Genomic DNA, 15,286 nt, shown 5'->3' with positions numbered 1-15,286 from the left:
ACTAATGTGAGAGTTACACATATAATACTAATGGGAGAGTTACACATATAATACTAATGGGAGAGTTACACATATAATACTAATGTGAGAGTTACACATATAATATTAATGGGAGAGTTACACATATAATACTAATGGGAGAGTTACACATATAATACTAATGGGAGAGTTACACATATAATACTAATGTGAGAGTTACACATATAATACTAATGGGAGAGTTACACATATAATACTAATGGGAGAGTTACACATATAATACTAATGGGAGAGTTACACATATAATACTAATGGGAGAGTTACACATATAATACTAATGGAAGAGTTACACATATAATACTAATGTGAGAGTTACACATATAATACTAATGTGAGAGTTACACATATAATACTAATGTGAGAGTTACACATATAATACTAATGTGAGAGTTACACATATAATACTAATGTGAGAGTTACACATATAATACTAATGTGAGAGTTACACATATAATAGTAATGTGAGAGTTACACATATAATACTAATGTGAGAGTTACACATATAATACTTATGGCAGAGTTACACATATAATACTAATGGGAGAGTTACACATATAATACTTATGGCAGAGTTACACATATAATACTAATGTGAGAGTTACACATATAATACTAATGTGAGAGTTACACATATAATAGTAATGTGAGAGTTACACATATAATACTAATGTGAGAGTTACACATATAATACTAATGTGAGAGTTACACATATAATACTAATGTGAGAGTTACACATATAATAGTAATGTGAGAGTTACACATATAATACTAATGTGAGAGTTACACATATAATACTAAAGGTAGCCGTACACATAGAATCTTAATAAGAGAATTACACATAAACTCCTCATGTTGGGAGAGTTACACATATAATCATAATGGGAGAGTTACATATATATATATATATATATATATATATATATATATATATATATATATATATATATATATATATATATATATATATATATATATATATATATATATACAAGCCAGGAGAGAGAGAGAGAGAGAGAGAGAGAGAGGGGGGGCTGAAAGGGAGAGAGAGTATGCCACATGCCGAGGAGAGTGACCCACTTTGCTAGCAAGCCCCCAACCCCCTCACACAGACACACACACAGAGCCTTCAAATACATAATACATATAAAATCCAAGTCCCAGTTAAGCCCATCCCACACACAACACACACAGTCACACGCACACACACACAGTCACACACACACACACACACACACACACACACACACACACACACACACACACACACACACACACACACACACACACACACACACATCTACCTAAAGCATTAAAATCATTACACAACTGACCACCAAGCCAACCATATCACAACCAAGTGACCAATCACACGTCTAACCCTGGGGGAGATGAGAACTCCACAGGTCTAAAAATAATAATTATAATAATAATAATAACTACACAGACACACAGTGGCAACTATGTGGGGTGTTCTGGCTGCAGTGGATGAATAATTCTGAAGGGAAGTTGAGGCAACAGAAGCCTCTGGTAACGACTCAACTCAAAGAGCCTCAGCGGGAGGGCAGTGATGGGAGAGAACTGGGTTGGCTGATGTACCTGCCTTGTCTTTCTTTAAAAGAGGAGAGGAAGGTGGAGAGATAGACAGGGGGGGTTAGGCAGTGAGCTGAATGACAGAGTAGAGTAAAGAAAGAGAGAGTAGAGAAAGACAGAGTAGAGAATGACAGAGTAGAGAAAGAGAGAGTAGAGAAAGAGAGTAGAGAACAAGAGAGTAGAGAAAGAGAGAGAGTAGAGAAAGACAGAGTAGAGAATGACAGAGTAGAGAAAGAGAGAGTAGAGAAAGAGAGAGTAGAGAAAGACAGAGTAGAGAATGACAGAGTAGAGAAAGAGAGTAGAGAACAAGAGTAGAGAAAGAGAGTAGAGAAAGACAGAGTAGAGAAAGACAGAGTAGAGAAAGAGAGAGTAGAGAAAGAGAGTAGAGAACAAGAGAGTAGAGAAAGACAGAGTAGAGAATGACAGAGTAGAGAAAGACAGAGTAGAGAAAGAGTAGAGAAAGAGAGAGTAGAGAAAGAGAGTAGAGAAAGACAGAGTAGAGAACAAGAGAGTAGAGAAAGAGATAGTAGAGAAGAAGAGTAGAGAAAGAGAGAGTAGAGAAAGAGAGAGTAGAGAAAGACAGAGTAGAGAAAGAGAGTAGAGAAAGAGAGTAGAGAGAATAAGAGTAGAGAAAGAGAGAGTAGAGAAAGAGAGTAGAGAGAAAGAGAGTAGAGAAAGAGAGAGTAGAGAAAGAGAGTAGAGAAAGAGAGTAGTGAAAGGGAGTAGAGAAAGAGCGAGTAGAGAAAGGCAGAGTAGAGAAAGAGAGTAGAGAGAAAGAGTAGAGAAAGAGAGTAGAGAAAGAGAGTAGAGAAAGGCAGAGTAGAGAAAGAGCGAGTAGAGAAAGAGAGTAGAGAGAAAGAGAGTAGAGAAAGAGAGAGTAGAGAAAGAGAGTAGAGAAAGAGAGTAGAGAAAGGGAGTAGAGAAAGAGCGAGTAGAGAAAGGCAGAGTAGAGAAAGAGAGTAGAGAGAAAGAGAGTAGAGAGAAAGAGAGTAGAGAAAGAGAGTAGAGAAAGAGAGTAGAGAAAGACAGAGTAGAGAAAGAGAGAGTAGAGAAAGAGAGTAGAGAAAGAGAGTAGAGAAAGAGAGTAGAGAAAGGCAGAGTAGAGAAAGAGCGAGTAGAGAAAGAGAGTAGAGAGAAAGAGAGTAGAGAAAGAGAGTAGAGAAAGAGAGTAGAGAAAGAGAGAGTAGAGAAAGAGAGTAGAGAAAGAGAGTAGAGAAAGAGAGTAGAGAAAGAGAGTAGAGAAAGAGCGAGTAGAGAAAGGCAGAGTAGAGAAAGAGAGTAGAGAAAGAGAGTAGAGAAAGAGCGAGTAGAGAAAGAGAGAGTAGAGAAAGAGAGTAGAGAAAGAGAGTAGAGAAAGAGAGTAGAGAAAGAGAGAGTAGAGAAAGAGAGTAGAGAAAGAGAGTAGAGAAAGAGAGAGTAGAGAAAGAGAGTAGAGAAAGAGAGTAGAGAAAGAGAGTAGAGAAAGAGAGTAGAGAAAGAGAGTAGAGAAAGGCAGAGTAGAAAGAGAGAGTAGAGAAAGAGAGTAGAGAAAGAGAGAGTAGAGAAAGAGAGTAGAGAAAGACAGAGTAGAGAAAGACAGAGTAGAGAAAGAGAGTAGAGAAAGAGAGTAGAGAAAGAGAGTAGAGAAAGAGAGTAGAGAAAGAGCGAGTAGAGAAAGGCAGAGTAGAGAAAGAGAGTAGAGAGAAAGAGAGTAGAGAAAGAGAGTAGAGAAAGAGAGTAGAGAAAGACAGAGTAGAGAAAGAGAGTAGAGAAAGAGAGTAGAGAAAGACAGCGTAGAGAAAGAGAGTAGAGAAAGAGAGAGTAGAGAAAGAGAGTAGAGAAAGAGAGAGTAGAGAAAGAGAGTAGAGAAAGAGAGTAGAGAAAGAGAGTAGAGAACAAGAGAGTAGAGAAAGAGAGTAGAGAAAGAGAGTAGAGAAAGAGAGTAGAGAGAAAGACAGAGTAGAGAAAGAGAGTAGAGAAACAGAGTAGAGAAAGAGAGTAGAGAGAAAGAGAGTAGAGAGAAAGAGAGTAGAGAAAGAGAGTAGAGAAAGAGAGTAGAGAAAGAGCGAGTAGAGAAAGGCAGAGTAGAGAAAGAGAGTAGAGAGAAAGAGAGTAGAGAAAGAGAGAGTAGAGAAAGAGAGTAGAGAAAGAGAGTAGAGAAAGAGAGTAGAGAAAGAGAGTAGAGAAAGACAGAGTAGAGAAAGAGAGTAGAGAAAGAGAGTAGAGAAAGAGAGTAGAGAAAGAGAGTAGAGAAAGAGAGAGTAGAGAAAGACAGAGTAGAGAAAGACAGAGTAGAGAAAGAGAGTAGAGAAAGAGAGTAGAGAAAGACAGAGTAGAGAAAGACAGAGTAAAGAATGACAGAGTAGAGAAAGACAGAGTAGAGAAAGAGAGTAGAGAAAGAGAGTAGAGAAAGAGAGAGTAGAGAAAGAGAGTAGAGAAAGAGAGAGTAGAGAAAGAGAGTAGAGAAAGAGAGTAGAGAAAGAGAGAGTAGAGAAAGAGAGTAGAGAAAGAGAGAGTAGAGAAAGAGAGTAGATAAAGAGAGTAGAGAAAGAGAGAGTAGAGAAAGAGAGTAGAGAAAGAGAGTAGAGAAAGAGAGTAGAGAAAGAGAGTAGAGAAAGAGAGAGTAGAGAAAGAGAGTAGAGAAAGAGAGTAGAGAAAGAGAGTAGATAAAGAGAGAGTAGAGAAAGAGAGTAGAGAAAGACAGAGTAGAGAAAGGCAGAGTAGAGAAAGAGAGAGAAGAGAAAGAGTAGAGAGAAAGAGAGAGTAGAGAAAGAGAGAGTAGAGAAAGAGAGAAAGAGAGTAGAGAAAGAGAGAGTAGAGAAAGAGAGTAGAGAAAGATCAGAGTAGAGAAAGAGAGTAGAGAAAGACAGAGTAGAGAAAGGCAGAGTAGAGAAAGACAGAGTAGAGAAAGACAGAGTAGAGAAAGACAGAGTAGAGAAAGACAGAGTAGAGAAAGGCAGAGTAGAGAAAGACAGAGTAGAGAAAGAGAGAGTAGAGAAAGATCAGAGTAGAGAAAGAGAGTAGAGAAAGAGAGAGTAGAGAGAAAGAGAGAGTAGAGAAAGACAGAGTAGAGAAAGACAGAGTAGAGAAATACAGAATAGAGAAAGAGAGAGTAGAGAAAGAGAGAGTAGAGAAAGACAGAGTAGAGAAAGGCAGAGTAGAGAAAGAGAGAGTAGAGAAAGGCAGAGTAGAGAAAGAGAGAGTAGAGAAAGAGAGTAGAGAAAGAGAGTAGAGAAAGAGAGTAGAGAAAGAGAGAGTAGAGAAAGGCAGAGTAGAGAAAGAGAGAGTAGAGAAAGAGAGTAGAGAAAGAGAGAGTAGAGAAAGATCAGAGTAGAGAAAGAGAGTAGAGAAAGGCAGAGTAGAGAAAGAGAGAGTAGAGAAAGAGAGTAGAGAAAGACAGAGTAGAGAAAGAGAGAGTAGAGAAAGGCAGAGTAGAGAAAGAGAGAGTAGAGAAAGAGAGTAGAGAAAGAGGGTAGAAAAAGAGAGTAGAGAAAGAGAGTAGAGAAAGACAGAGTAGAGAAAGAGAGTAGAGAAAGAGAGAGTAGAGAAAGGCAGAGTAGAGAAAGACAGAGTAGAGAAAGAGAGTAGAGAAAGAGAGTAGAGAAAGCGAGAGTAGAGAAAGAGAGTAGAGAAAGAGAGTAGAGAAAGAGAGTAGATAAAGAGAGAGTAGAGAAAGAGAGTAGAGAAAGACAGAGTAGAGAAAGAGAGAGTAGAGAAAGAGAGTAGAGAAAGAGAGTAGAGAAAGACAGAGTAGAGAAAGAGAGTAGAGAAAGAGAGAGTAGAGAAAGAGAGTAGAGAAAGAGAGTAGAGAAAGACAGAGTACACAGTAAATTTCGCAGAGTAAATTTTACTCAAACTGAGTCCATTTGAGCCCAAGTGAGTAACATTTTACTCAGTTTGAGTCAAATGTACTCAGTTTGAGTAAAATTTACTCTGCGAAATTGACTGTGTAGAGAAAGAGAGAGTAGAGAAAGAGAGTAGAGAAAGAGTAGAGAAAGACAGAGTAGAGAAAGAGAGTAGAGAAAGAGAGTAGAGAAAGACAGAGTAGAGAAAAAGAGTAGAGAAAGAGAGAGTAGAGAAAGAGAGTAGAGAAAGAGAGTAGAGAAAGACAGAGTAGAGAAAGAGAGTAGAGAAAGAGAGTAGAGAAAGAGAGAGAAGAGAAAGAGAGAGTAGAGAAAGAGAGTAGAGAAAGAGAGTAGAGAGAAAGAGAGAGTAGAGAAAGAGAGAGTAGAGAAAGAGAGTAGAGAAATACAGAGTAGAGAAAGAGGGAGTAGAGAAAGAGAGAGTAGAGAAAGACAGAGTAGAGAAAGACAGAGTAGAGAAAGGCAGAGTAGAGAAAGACAGAGTAGAGAAAGAGAGAGTAGAGAAAGATCAGAGTAGAGAAAGAGAGTAGAGAAAGAGAGAGTAGAGAGAAAGACAGAGTAGAGAAAGAGAGAGTAGAGAAAGACAGAGTAGAGAAAGGCAGAGTAGAGAAAGACAGAGTAGAGAAAGACAGAGTAGAGAAATACAGAGTAGAGAAAGAGAGAGTAGAGAAAGAGAGAGTAGAGAAAGACAGAGTAGAGAAAGGCAGAGTAGAGAAAGACAGAGTAGAGAAAGAGAGAGTAGAGAAAGAGAGTAGAGAAAGAGAGTAGAGAAAGAGTAGAGAAAGATCAGAGTAGAGAAAGAGAGTAGAGAAAGGCAGAGTAGAGAAAGAGAGAGTAGAGAAAGAGAGTAGAGAAAGGCAGAGTAGAGAAAGAGAGAGTAGAGAAAGAGAGTAGAGAAAGAGAGTAGAGAAAGAGAGTAGAGAAAGCGAGAGTAGAGAAAGAGAGTAGAGAAAGAGAGAGTAGAGAAAGAGAGTAGAGAAAGAGAGAGTAGAGAAAGAGAGTAGAGAAAGAGAGTAGAGAAAGACAGAGTAGAGAAAGAGAGTAGAGAAAGAGAGAGTAGAGAAAGAGAGTAGAGAAAGAGAGTAGAGAAAGACAGAGTAGAGAAAGAGAGAGTAGAGAAAGAGAGTAGAGAAAGAGAGTAGAGAAAGACAGAGTAGAGAAAGAGAGTAGAGAAAGATAGTAGAGAAAGAGAGTAGAGAAAGACAGAGTAGAGAAAGAGAGTAGAGAAAGAGAGAGTAGAGAAAGATAGTAGAGAAAGACAGAGTAGAGAAAGACAGAGTAGAGAAAGAGAGTAGAGAAAGAGAGTAGAGAAAGAGAGAGAAGAGAAAGAGAGAGTAGAGAAAGAGAGTAGAGAAAGAGAGTAGAGAGAAAGAGAGAGTAGAGAAAGAGAGAGTAGAGAAAGAGAGAGTAGAGAAAGAGAGTAGAGAAATACAGAGTAGAGAAAGAGAGAGTAGAGAAAGAGAGAGTAGAGAAAGAGAGAGTAGAGAAATACAGAGTAGAGAAAGACAGAGTAGAGAAAGGCAGAGTAGAGAAAGACAGAGTAGAGAAAGAGAGAGTAGAGAAAGATCAGAGTAGAGAAAGAGAGTAGAGAAAGAGAGTAGAGAAAGAGAAAGTAGAGAAAGATCAGAGTAGAGAAAGAGAGTAGAGAAAGGCAGAGTAGAGAAAGAGAGAGTAGAGAAAGAGAGTAGAGAAAGGCAGAGTAGAGAAAGAGAGAGTAGAGAAAGAGAGTAGAGAAAGAGAGTAGAGAAAGAGAGAGTAGAGAAAGAGAGAGTAGAGAAAGACAGAGTAGAGAAAGACAGAGTAGAGAAAGGCAGAGTAGAGAAAGACAGAGTAGAGAAAGAGAGAGTAGAGAAAGAGAGTAGAGAAAGAGAGTAGAGAAAGAGAGAGTAGAGAAAGATCAGAGTAGAGAAAGAGAGTAGAGAAAGGCAGAGTAGAGAAAGAGAGAGTAGAGAAAGAGAGTAGAGAAAGGCAGAGTAGAGAAAGAGAGAGTAGAGAAAGAGAGTAGAGAAAGAGAGTAGAGAAAGAGAGAGTAGAGAAAGAGAGAGTAGAGAAAGATCAGAGTAGAGAAAGAGAGTAGAGAAAGAGAGAGTAGAGAGAAAGACAGAGTAGAGAAAGACAGAGTAGAGAAAGAGAGTAGAGAAAGAGAGTAGAGAAAGAGAGTAGAGAAAGAGAGTAGAGAATGAGAGTAGAGAAAGACAGAGTAGAGAAAGACAGAGTAGAGAAAGAGAGTAGAGAAAGAGAGTAGAGAAAGAGCGAGTAGAGAAAGAGAGAGTAGAGAAAGAGAGAGTAGAGAAAGAGAGTAGAGAAAGGAAGAGAGTGAGCGAGGAAGAGAATGAGAGAAGATCTCAGAGTAAAGAGACTGAGTGGGCGAGGGAGGAAGGAAACAAGCATGTGAGAGAGCTTGGAAAGAGAGAGACAAAAACAAAGACATAGAGAAATAGAAATAGAACACAGGGTTTGAATGGGACGGGTTATCATCATGTTGACGCAGACAGATACAGAAAACAAACCCTGCACACACACACACACACACACACACACACACACACACACACACACACACACACACACACACACACACACACACACACACACACACACACACACACACACACACACACACACACACACACACACACACACACACACACACACACACACTAATAATACGTCTCACAGCAACCCCACTCCCCCACAGGCACCTACACACACATATAAACACCCCCCCCCCCACACACACACACACACACACACCCCGCCCGCATCCTTACTGGGGTGTGCGTGGGCAGAGTCTGGGCTCCTCCGGCCTGCCCCCCTCCTGGCTGCATGGTCTCCCTGCTGGGGTCTCCTGGGGAGCCAGCGCCTCTGGTGGCAGCGACCTGAGAGGAGGTGGAGGAGGAGGAGGAGGAGGAGGCGCACGTGCTCACCAGGTCAGGCAAGCTGGTGGAGGGGTAGCGCTGGAAGTCCACCTCTGACTCCTCCTAAGAGAGGAGAGAAGAGGAGAAGAAGAGAGGATGGGAGAGGAGAGGAGAAGAGAGGATGGGAGAGGATGGGAGAGGAGAGGAGAAGAGATGATGGGAGAGGATGGGAGAGGAGAGGAGAGGATGGGAGAAGAAGAGAGGAGAGGAGAGGATGGGAGAGGAGAGGAGGGGATGGGAGAAGAAGAGAGGAGAGGAGAGGATGGGAGAGGAGAGGATGGGAGAGGAGAGGAGAGCAACATCAGCATTTGTAGGAGTAGTGTGTGCGTGTGTGTGTGTGTGTGTGTGTGTGTGTGTGTGTGTGTGTGTGTGTGTGTGTGTGTGTGTGTGTGTGTGTGTGTGTGTGTGTGTGTGTGTGTGTGTGTGTGTTTGTGTGTGTGTGTTTGTGTGTGTGAGCGTGCGTCTTCTTCCATGGATAAACCTACCTTTGCCTACTGGCCGTAGCAGCGATTATGTACAGTACCCTTGACGGGATGTGCGTCTGTGTGTAAGTGTGTATGAGAGGGCAAGACATGAGAGGGGAAGCCAGAGAACGCAGCTCACGAGTGTACGTGTGTGGGTGTGTGTGTGTGTGTGTGTGTGTGTATTTTTAACTTTATCTCAAAAAGCCGACCGCATTTCCCTACAAGCCCATTAAGATCTCTGCTCTTAAATTTTTCAGGCCCTGGGAGGCGAGGCAAGGCAAGGCCTGAGAGAGACGGGATGGTTTCCCCCGCAGTGTTTAGAGAACACAGAGGCACCGGTTAGCAGAAGGGGGGGGGGCGTTAAAATCGGAATATTATACCCGGCCTAAATACCAAGCAGTCTAGCCGAGGAGTTAGCGCCTACTGTAGAGCAAAGGAAAGCAGCATGGGAACACAGAGGAAACAAAACATATTCTGTCTGGTGTTATTGACATTTATTAACATTTATTAACATTTATTAACACGTCTGCAGCAGCTGGTTTGTGTTTCAAATCCCACGGCCCAAAGCAGCCAATCGACCTGCTGCACTGGTGTGAACTGGGGTTTGGTTGCCGACTGTCATTGGGCATTGCCCCCGTCTCACCCGCATCAATACAGATACAGGATGCTGTTATTTAGTCTCTCTGAGGTGATGTCTGCTCCTACAGGCTATAAATAGCACCGCTGTGTTCATGCTATGAAGACACTCAGAGAGACTCGATGTGAGGCTGGGAGGAGGTGAAGGACAAAGATGTTATTCCCCCTATAGTGGGATGATAACAGGTTCAGCCAGACCTCTCTCCGGTGCAGGCACAGCGCTAACATGGTGTGGAGAGAGAGGTCTGGCTATTGTAGTGTAACGTAGTGTGGAGAGAGGTCTGGCTATGTACAGTAGTGTAACGTAGTGTGGAGAGAGGTCTGGCTATGTACAGTAGTGTAACGTAGTGTGGAGAGAGGTCTGGCTATGTACAGTAGTGTAACGTAGTGTGGAGAGAGGTCTGGCTATGTAGTGCAACGTAGTGTGGAGAGAGGTCTGGCTATGTAGTGTAACGTAGTGTGGAGAGAGGTCTGGCTATGTACAGTAGTGTAACGTAGTGTGGAGAGAGGTCTGGCTATGTAGTGTAACGTAGTGTGGAGAGAGGTCTGGCTATGTACAGTAGTGTAACATAGTGTGGAGAGAGGTCTGGCTATGTAGTGTAACGTAGTGTGGAGAGAGGTCTGGCTATGTAGTGTAACGTAGTGTGGAGAGAGGTCTGGCTATGTACAGTAGTGTAACGTAGTGTGGAGAGAGGTCTGGCTATGTACAGTAGTGTAACGTAGTGTGGAGAGAGGTCTGGCTATGTACAGTAGTGTAACGTAGTGTGGAGAGAGGTCTGGCTATGTAGTGTAACGTAGTGTGGAGAGAGGTCTGGCTATGTAGTGTAACGTAGTGTGGAGAGAGGTCTGGCTATGTAGTGTAACATAGTGTGGAGAGAGGTCTGGCTATGTAGTGTAACGTAGTGTGGAGAGAGGTCTGGCTATGTAGTGTAACATAGTGTGGAGAGAGGTCTGGCTATGTAGTGTAACATAGTGTGGAGAGAGGTCTGGCTATGTAGTGTAACGTAGTGCGGAGAGAGGTCTGGCCATGTAGTGTAACGTAGTGTGGAGAGAGGTCTGGCTATGTAGTGTAACGTAGTGTGGAGAGTAGGGGTGGGACGATACATCGATCCAGATCGATACATCGATGTAATTATCAACAATCGAATCGGATCGATGCGATGTAATAAGATCGATTCATATCGATACTCTTATTTTGAAAATCCTGTGGCGAGTCTCATATCCGCCCAAGAACAACAGCAGTAGCTCCGTGTGTGTAGATGTTACAGCATAGCATTCTCCCTTTCTGTGTGTGTGTGTGTGCGCGCGTCTTTGGAAAGACCAGATGAGGTCAGAGGAGTTTGATGTTTAAATGTTATTTAAACATAAACAATATAATACATAATAAATGTAGGCCTATACATGATCATGCAACATCAACAAATTGTTGTAGGAACTGTTTGGGAGAGGGAGGGTGTGAGTTTTGAGTTCCAAAAAATGTAGCTTAAAGTTTAAAGCTCAATATATAAAAACGTGGCACTTTACAGTGAACAGGAGGTCTATTTGTATTAAAAACAATAGATTGATTTTCCTTTAAATGTCTGGAAGAGCTCAAAAATACAAATGTCAAATGATATTTTCATTACCTTTTTTTTGTTGATCTAAATGTTACTGATTGTGTTAAATGGGCATATGATATCATCTCATATCGATCGCAGGCACCTGAATCTAATCGTATCGTATTGTATCGTGAGAGACTTTGTGATATCGGCAAATATCGTATCGTTGTCCAAAGAATCGATATCGTATCGTATCATGATGAAACTGGTGATTCCCACCCCTAGTGGAGAGAGGTCTGGCCATGTAGTGTAACGTAGTGTGGAGAGAGGTCTGGCTATGTAGTGTAACGTAGTGTGGAGAGAGGTCTGGCTATGTAGTGTAACGTAGTGTGGAGAGAGGTCTGGCTATGTAGTGCAACGTAGTGTGGAGAGAGGTCTGGCTATGTAGTGTAACGTAGTGTCTGGCTACATGAGACTGACATTATGTGAAAACACCTCATATTATTGTGGTCCATAAGATTCAGGCTTGGGGCTTTAAACAAAGAGTTTATGTCACCGGTCTTATTTGACATGCCCTGAGTGGGAGTCGAACCCGGGTCGGCCACACCGCGGGCGCGATTACAGACCGCTATACCAAGAGGTGAATTCACTTCTTGGTAGCGTGTCTGGATGCCTTTTAAGGGGGAGTGAGTTTTACTTGCAGTACCGCTACGTGCCACAGTCACTTCACAACACTTGAAGTCCATCGTGACTGTGGATATACTCGCGGTACCTCCGTTACATTTACAAACATAGACTTGTAGTTACTTTGTCTTTGGGGGTTGCAGGCCTATGCGAGTGGCCAGACGGTACCAAGTAGCCAGGCTGTGTGAGGGGCCAGACTGTAACAGGTAGCCAGGCTGTGTGAGGGGCCAGACTGTAACAGGTAGCCAGGCTGTGTGAGGGGCCAGACGGTACCAGGTAGCCAGGCTGTGTGAGGGGCCAGACGGTACCAGGTAGCCAGGCTGTGTGAGGGGCCAGACTGTAACAGGGTTGCAGGCCTGTGTGATGGGCCAGACTGTAACAGGGTTGCAGGCCTGTGTGATGGGCCAGACTGTAACAGGTAGCCAGGCTGTGTGAGGGGCCAGACTGTAACAGGGTTGCAGGCCTGTGTGAGGGGCCAGACTGTAACAGGGTTGCAGGCCTGTGTGAGGGGCCAGACGGTACCAGGTAGCCAGGCTGTGTGAGGGGCCAAACTGTAACAGGGTTGCAGGCCTGTGTGAGGGGCCAGACTGTAACAGGGTTGCAGGCCTGTGTGAGGGGCCAGACTGTAACAGGGTTGCATGCCTGTGTGAGGGGCCAGACTGTAACAGGGTTGCAGGCCTGTGTGAGGGGCCAGACTGTAACAGGGTTGCAGGCCTGTGTGAGGGGCCAGACTGTAACAGGGTTGCAGGCCTGTGTGAGGGGCCAGACTGTAACAGGATTGCAGATCTGTGTGAGGGGCCAAAGAGAAGATGTTTTCCGTACCCATTATATGTCCTTAAAAGTATAATCTGTGATACCATCAAACAGACCTCTAGGTAAAAGTGTGTTTTGTTCTGGGCCGACTTCCGGTGCACTTTATGCTCTCTAAGAGCCACCGGCACGTATATGCATATGGTCTGGGATTGCCCACCAGTTGCCCATTTCTGGAAATCTATAGCAGCTAGACTCTTGGGCATCTGTAACATATCGATTCCACTCACGGCAGCAACATTACTTCTAAACGATATATCTGCACTACCAACATCCATACAACAGAAAATAATTATTCTGGCAGGCGTTACAGCAGCCAAATAAGCTGGAGATGGAAAGAACCGGAGAATCTCATGGTAATTAACTGGTCCCTGACATTGCTGGATGTTATTTATTTGGAGATATCGACTGCTCGGGTGGTTGGGGTGGGTGGGTCAAGCAGGTATTGATTTGTGGGCAGCTGCGGCCGAGGTGGTCAAGAGCGCGATGTAGCGGTGGAGTGGCGGTGGGGTGTTGGTCCTGGGGGATCCGGTGGTCTTGGGGGGAGGAGGGGGGAGAGGAATTGTGAAATGTCTAATGGGTTGGAGTTTAGTAACATATTATACTGTGAATTTCTCCAGGCCTCTCTTGGTAGAGCCTGAGGTGTGGCCAGCAGCAGCAACCCCTGCCCCTATACCCACTGACAGAGCCTGAGGTGTGGCCAGCAGCAGCAACCCCTGCCCCTATACCCACTGACAGAGCCTGAGGTGTGGCCAGCAGCAGCAACCCCTGCCCCTATGCCCACTGACATCCAATCCACACATCAGACCAAAAGAAAAACGTTAACCGATTTATTTCACGTCACAAATAGATCAATACAGTCCACATTAAGTCAAAGTGTATATTTTCAGCACTACGTTTGTTTACCAATGATTTTAAGTGTTATTAGCAAAATATGAGCTTGTAAAAATCTCTGCGCATTGCATCGGAAATCTGTGTGCGTGTGTGTGTGTGTGTGTGTGTGTGTGTGTGCGTGCGTGCGTGCGTGTGTGTGTGTGTGTCTGCGTGCTCACCCTGCTAGCCACCACCAGTTGCACCAGTCCAGCAGTGGAGCGGAGGACGACCACAGCTTCCTGGTGTGACAGCCCCACCAGAGACTGACCGTTGATCATCAACAACTCATCTCCAGGACGCAGACGCCCGTCCCTGAAACACAACACATTACTATCAGACCATCCCTGAAACACAACACATTACTATCAGACCATCCATGAAACACAACACATTACTATCAGACCATCACACCACAACACATTACTATCAGAACATCACACCACAACACATTACTATCAGACCATCCCTGAAACACAACACATTACTATCAGACCATCCCTGAAACACAACACATTACTATCAGACCATCCCTGAAACACAACACATTACTATCAGATCATCCCTGAAACACAACACATTACTATCAGACCATCCCTGAAACACAACACATTACTATCAGATCATCCCTGAAACACAACACATTACTATCAGATCATCCCTGAAACACAACACATTACTATCAGACCATCCCTGAAACACAACACATTACTATCAGATCATCCCTGAAACACAACACATTACTATCAGATCATCCCTGAAACACAACACATTACTATCAGATCATCCCTGAAACACAACACATTACTATCAGACCATCACACCACAACACATTACTATCAGACCATCACACCACAACACATTACTATCAGACCATCACACCACAACACATTACTATCAGACCATCACACCACAACACATTACTATCAGACCATCACACCACAACACATTACTATCAGACCATCACACCACAACACATTACTATCAGACCATCCCTGAAACACAACACATTACTATCAGACCATCCCTGAAACACAACACATTACTATCAGACCATCCCTGAAACACAACACATTACTATCAGATCATCCCTGAAACACAACACATTACTATCAGATCATCCCTGAAACACAACACATTACTATCAGATCATCCCTGAAACACAACACATTACTATCAGAACATCACACCACAACACATTACTATCAGATCATCCCTGAAACACAACACATTACTATCAGAACATCACACCACAACACATTACTATCAGATCATCACACCACAACTAGGGATGTCCCGATCACATTTTTTTGCTCCCGATCCGATCCCGATCATGTGATTTTGAGTATCTACCGATACTGATCTTTCCCGATCCGATCTTTAAAAAATAAATAAAATAAAATAAAATAAATAAAAACTTTTTTTCTTTTCTATTTTTCTCCCATCCCAATTTCGCCTCACCAATTCTCCCTTCAATTCTCCCCTCCCCTGTCTCGAACGTTGCTAGACTATGCCTCCCACTGGTCGGCTGCAGTGAGGACCAAGCCTTGCATCACGTGTCCCCTCCGGTACACAAGGAGGCAGCTGTCGCATCTTTTCACCTGAACAGCGCGATCTCTCAGTGGCGAGGAGTAACGCGTGGGAGGCTCACGCTGCCCCCGATACTTCCTGATTCTGCTGTACAGGCGCACCAACCGACCTGTAGGAGTCGCTGTCCACATCGTCCAATCCCCACCCACCGGCTTTCCCACCCTCAACACTGCCAATTGTGTTAGTATGAACGACCAGCCAAGCCAGTAGCAACGCAGAGAGCTGGGCTCGAACCCAGCATCTCCTGCGTTAGTGGCGAGCGCCTTGCCATTAGTAACCGATTTGACGCATTTTTGTCAGAAACT

The 15,286-nt window shown here is 43.4% G+C and overlaps 1 protein-coding gene across 1 annotated transcript in view; it reads right to left on the bottom strand.

The window, feature by feature from the left end:
- The window catches only part of pdzd2 (PDZ domain containing 2), a 183,704-nt gene that overhangs the window by 83,313 nt on the left and 85,105 nt on the right, over positions 1-15,286 (bottom strand). The window contains exons 5-6 of the mRNA XM_084308088.1: positions 13,574-13,706; positions 8,243-8,452 (exon numbers count right to left, since the gene is read on the bottom strand). Of these exons, the coding sequence (XP_084164214.1) occupies positions 8,243-8,452; positions 13,574-13,706 (343 nt within the window). The remainder of the gene's footprint in view (positions 1-8,242; positions 8,453-13,573; positions 13,707-15,286) is intronic.

This window comes from Notolepis coatsorum (genome assembly GCF_963971535.1).
Source record: "Notolepis coatsorum genome assembly, chromosome: 2".
In the NCBI taxonomy this organism is placed as follows: Eukaryota; Metazoa; Chordata; class Actinopteri; order Aulopiformes; family Paralepididae; genus Notolepis; species Notolepis coatsorum.
This window is presented reverse-complemented; position numbering and strand designations above follow the sequence as displayed.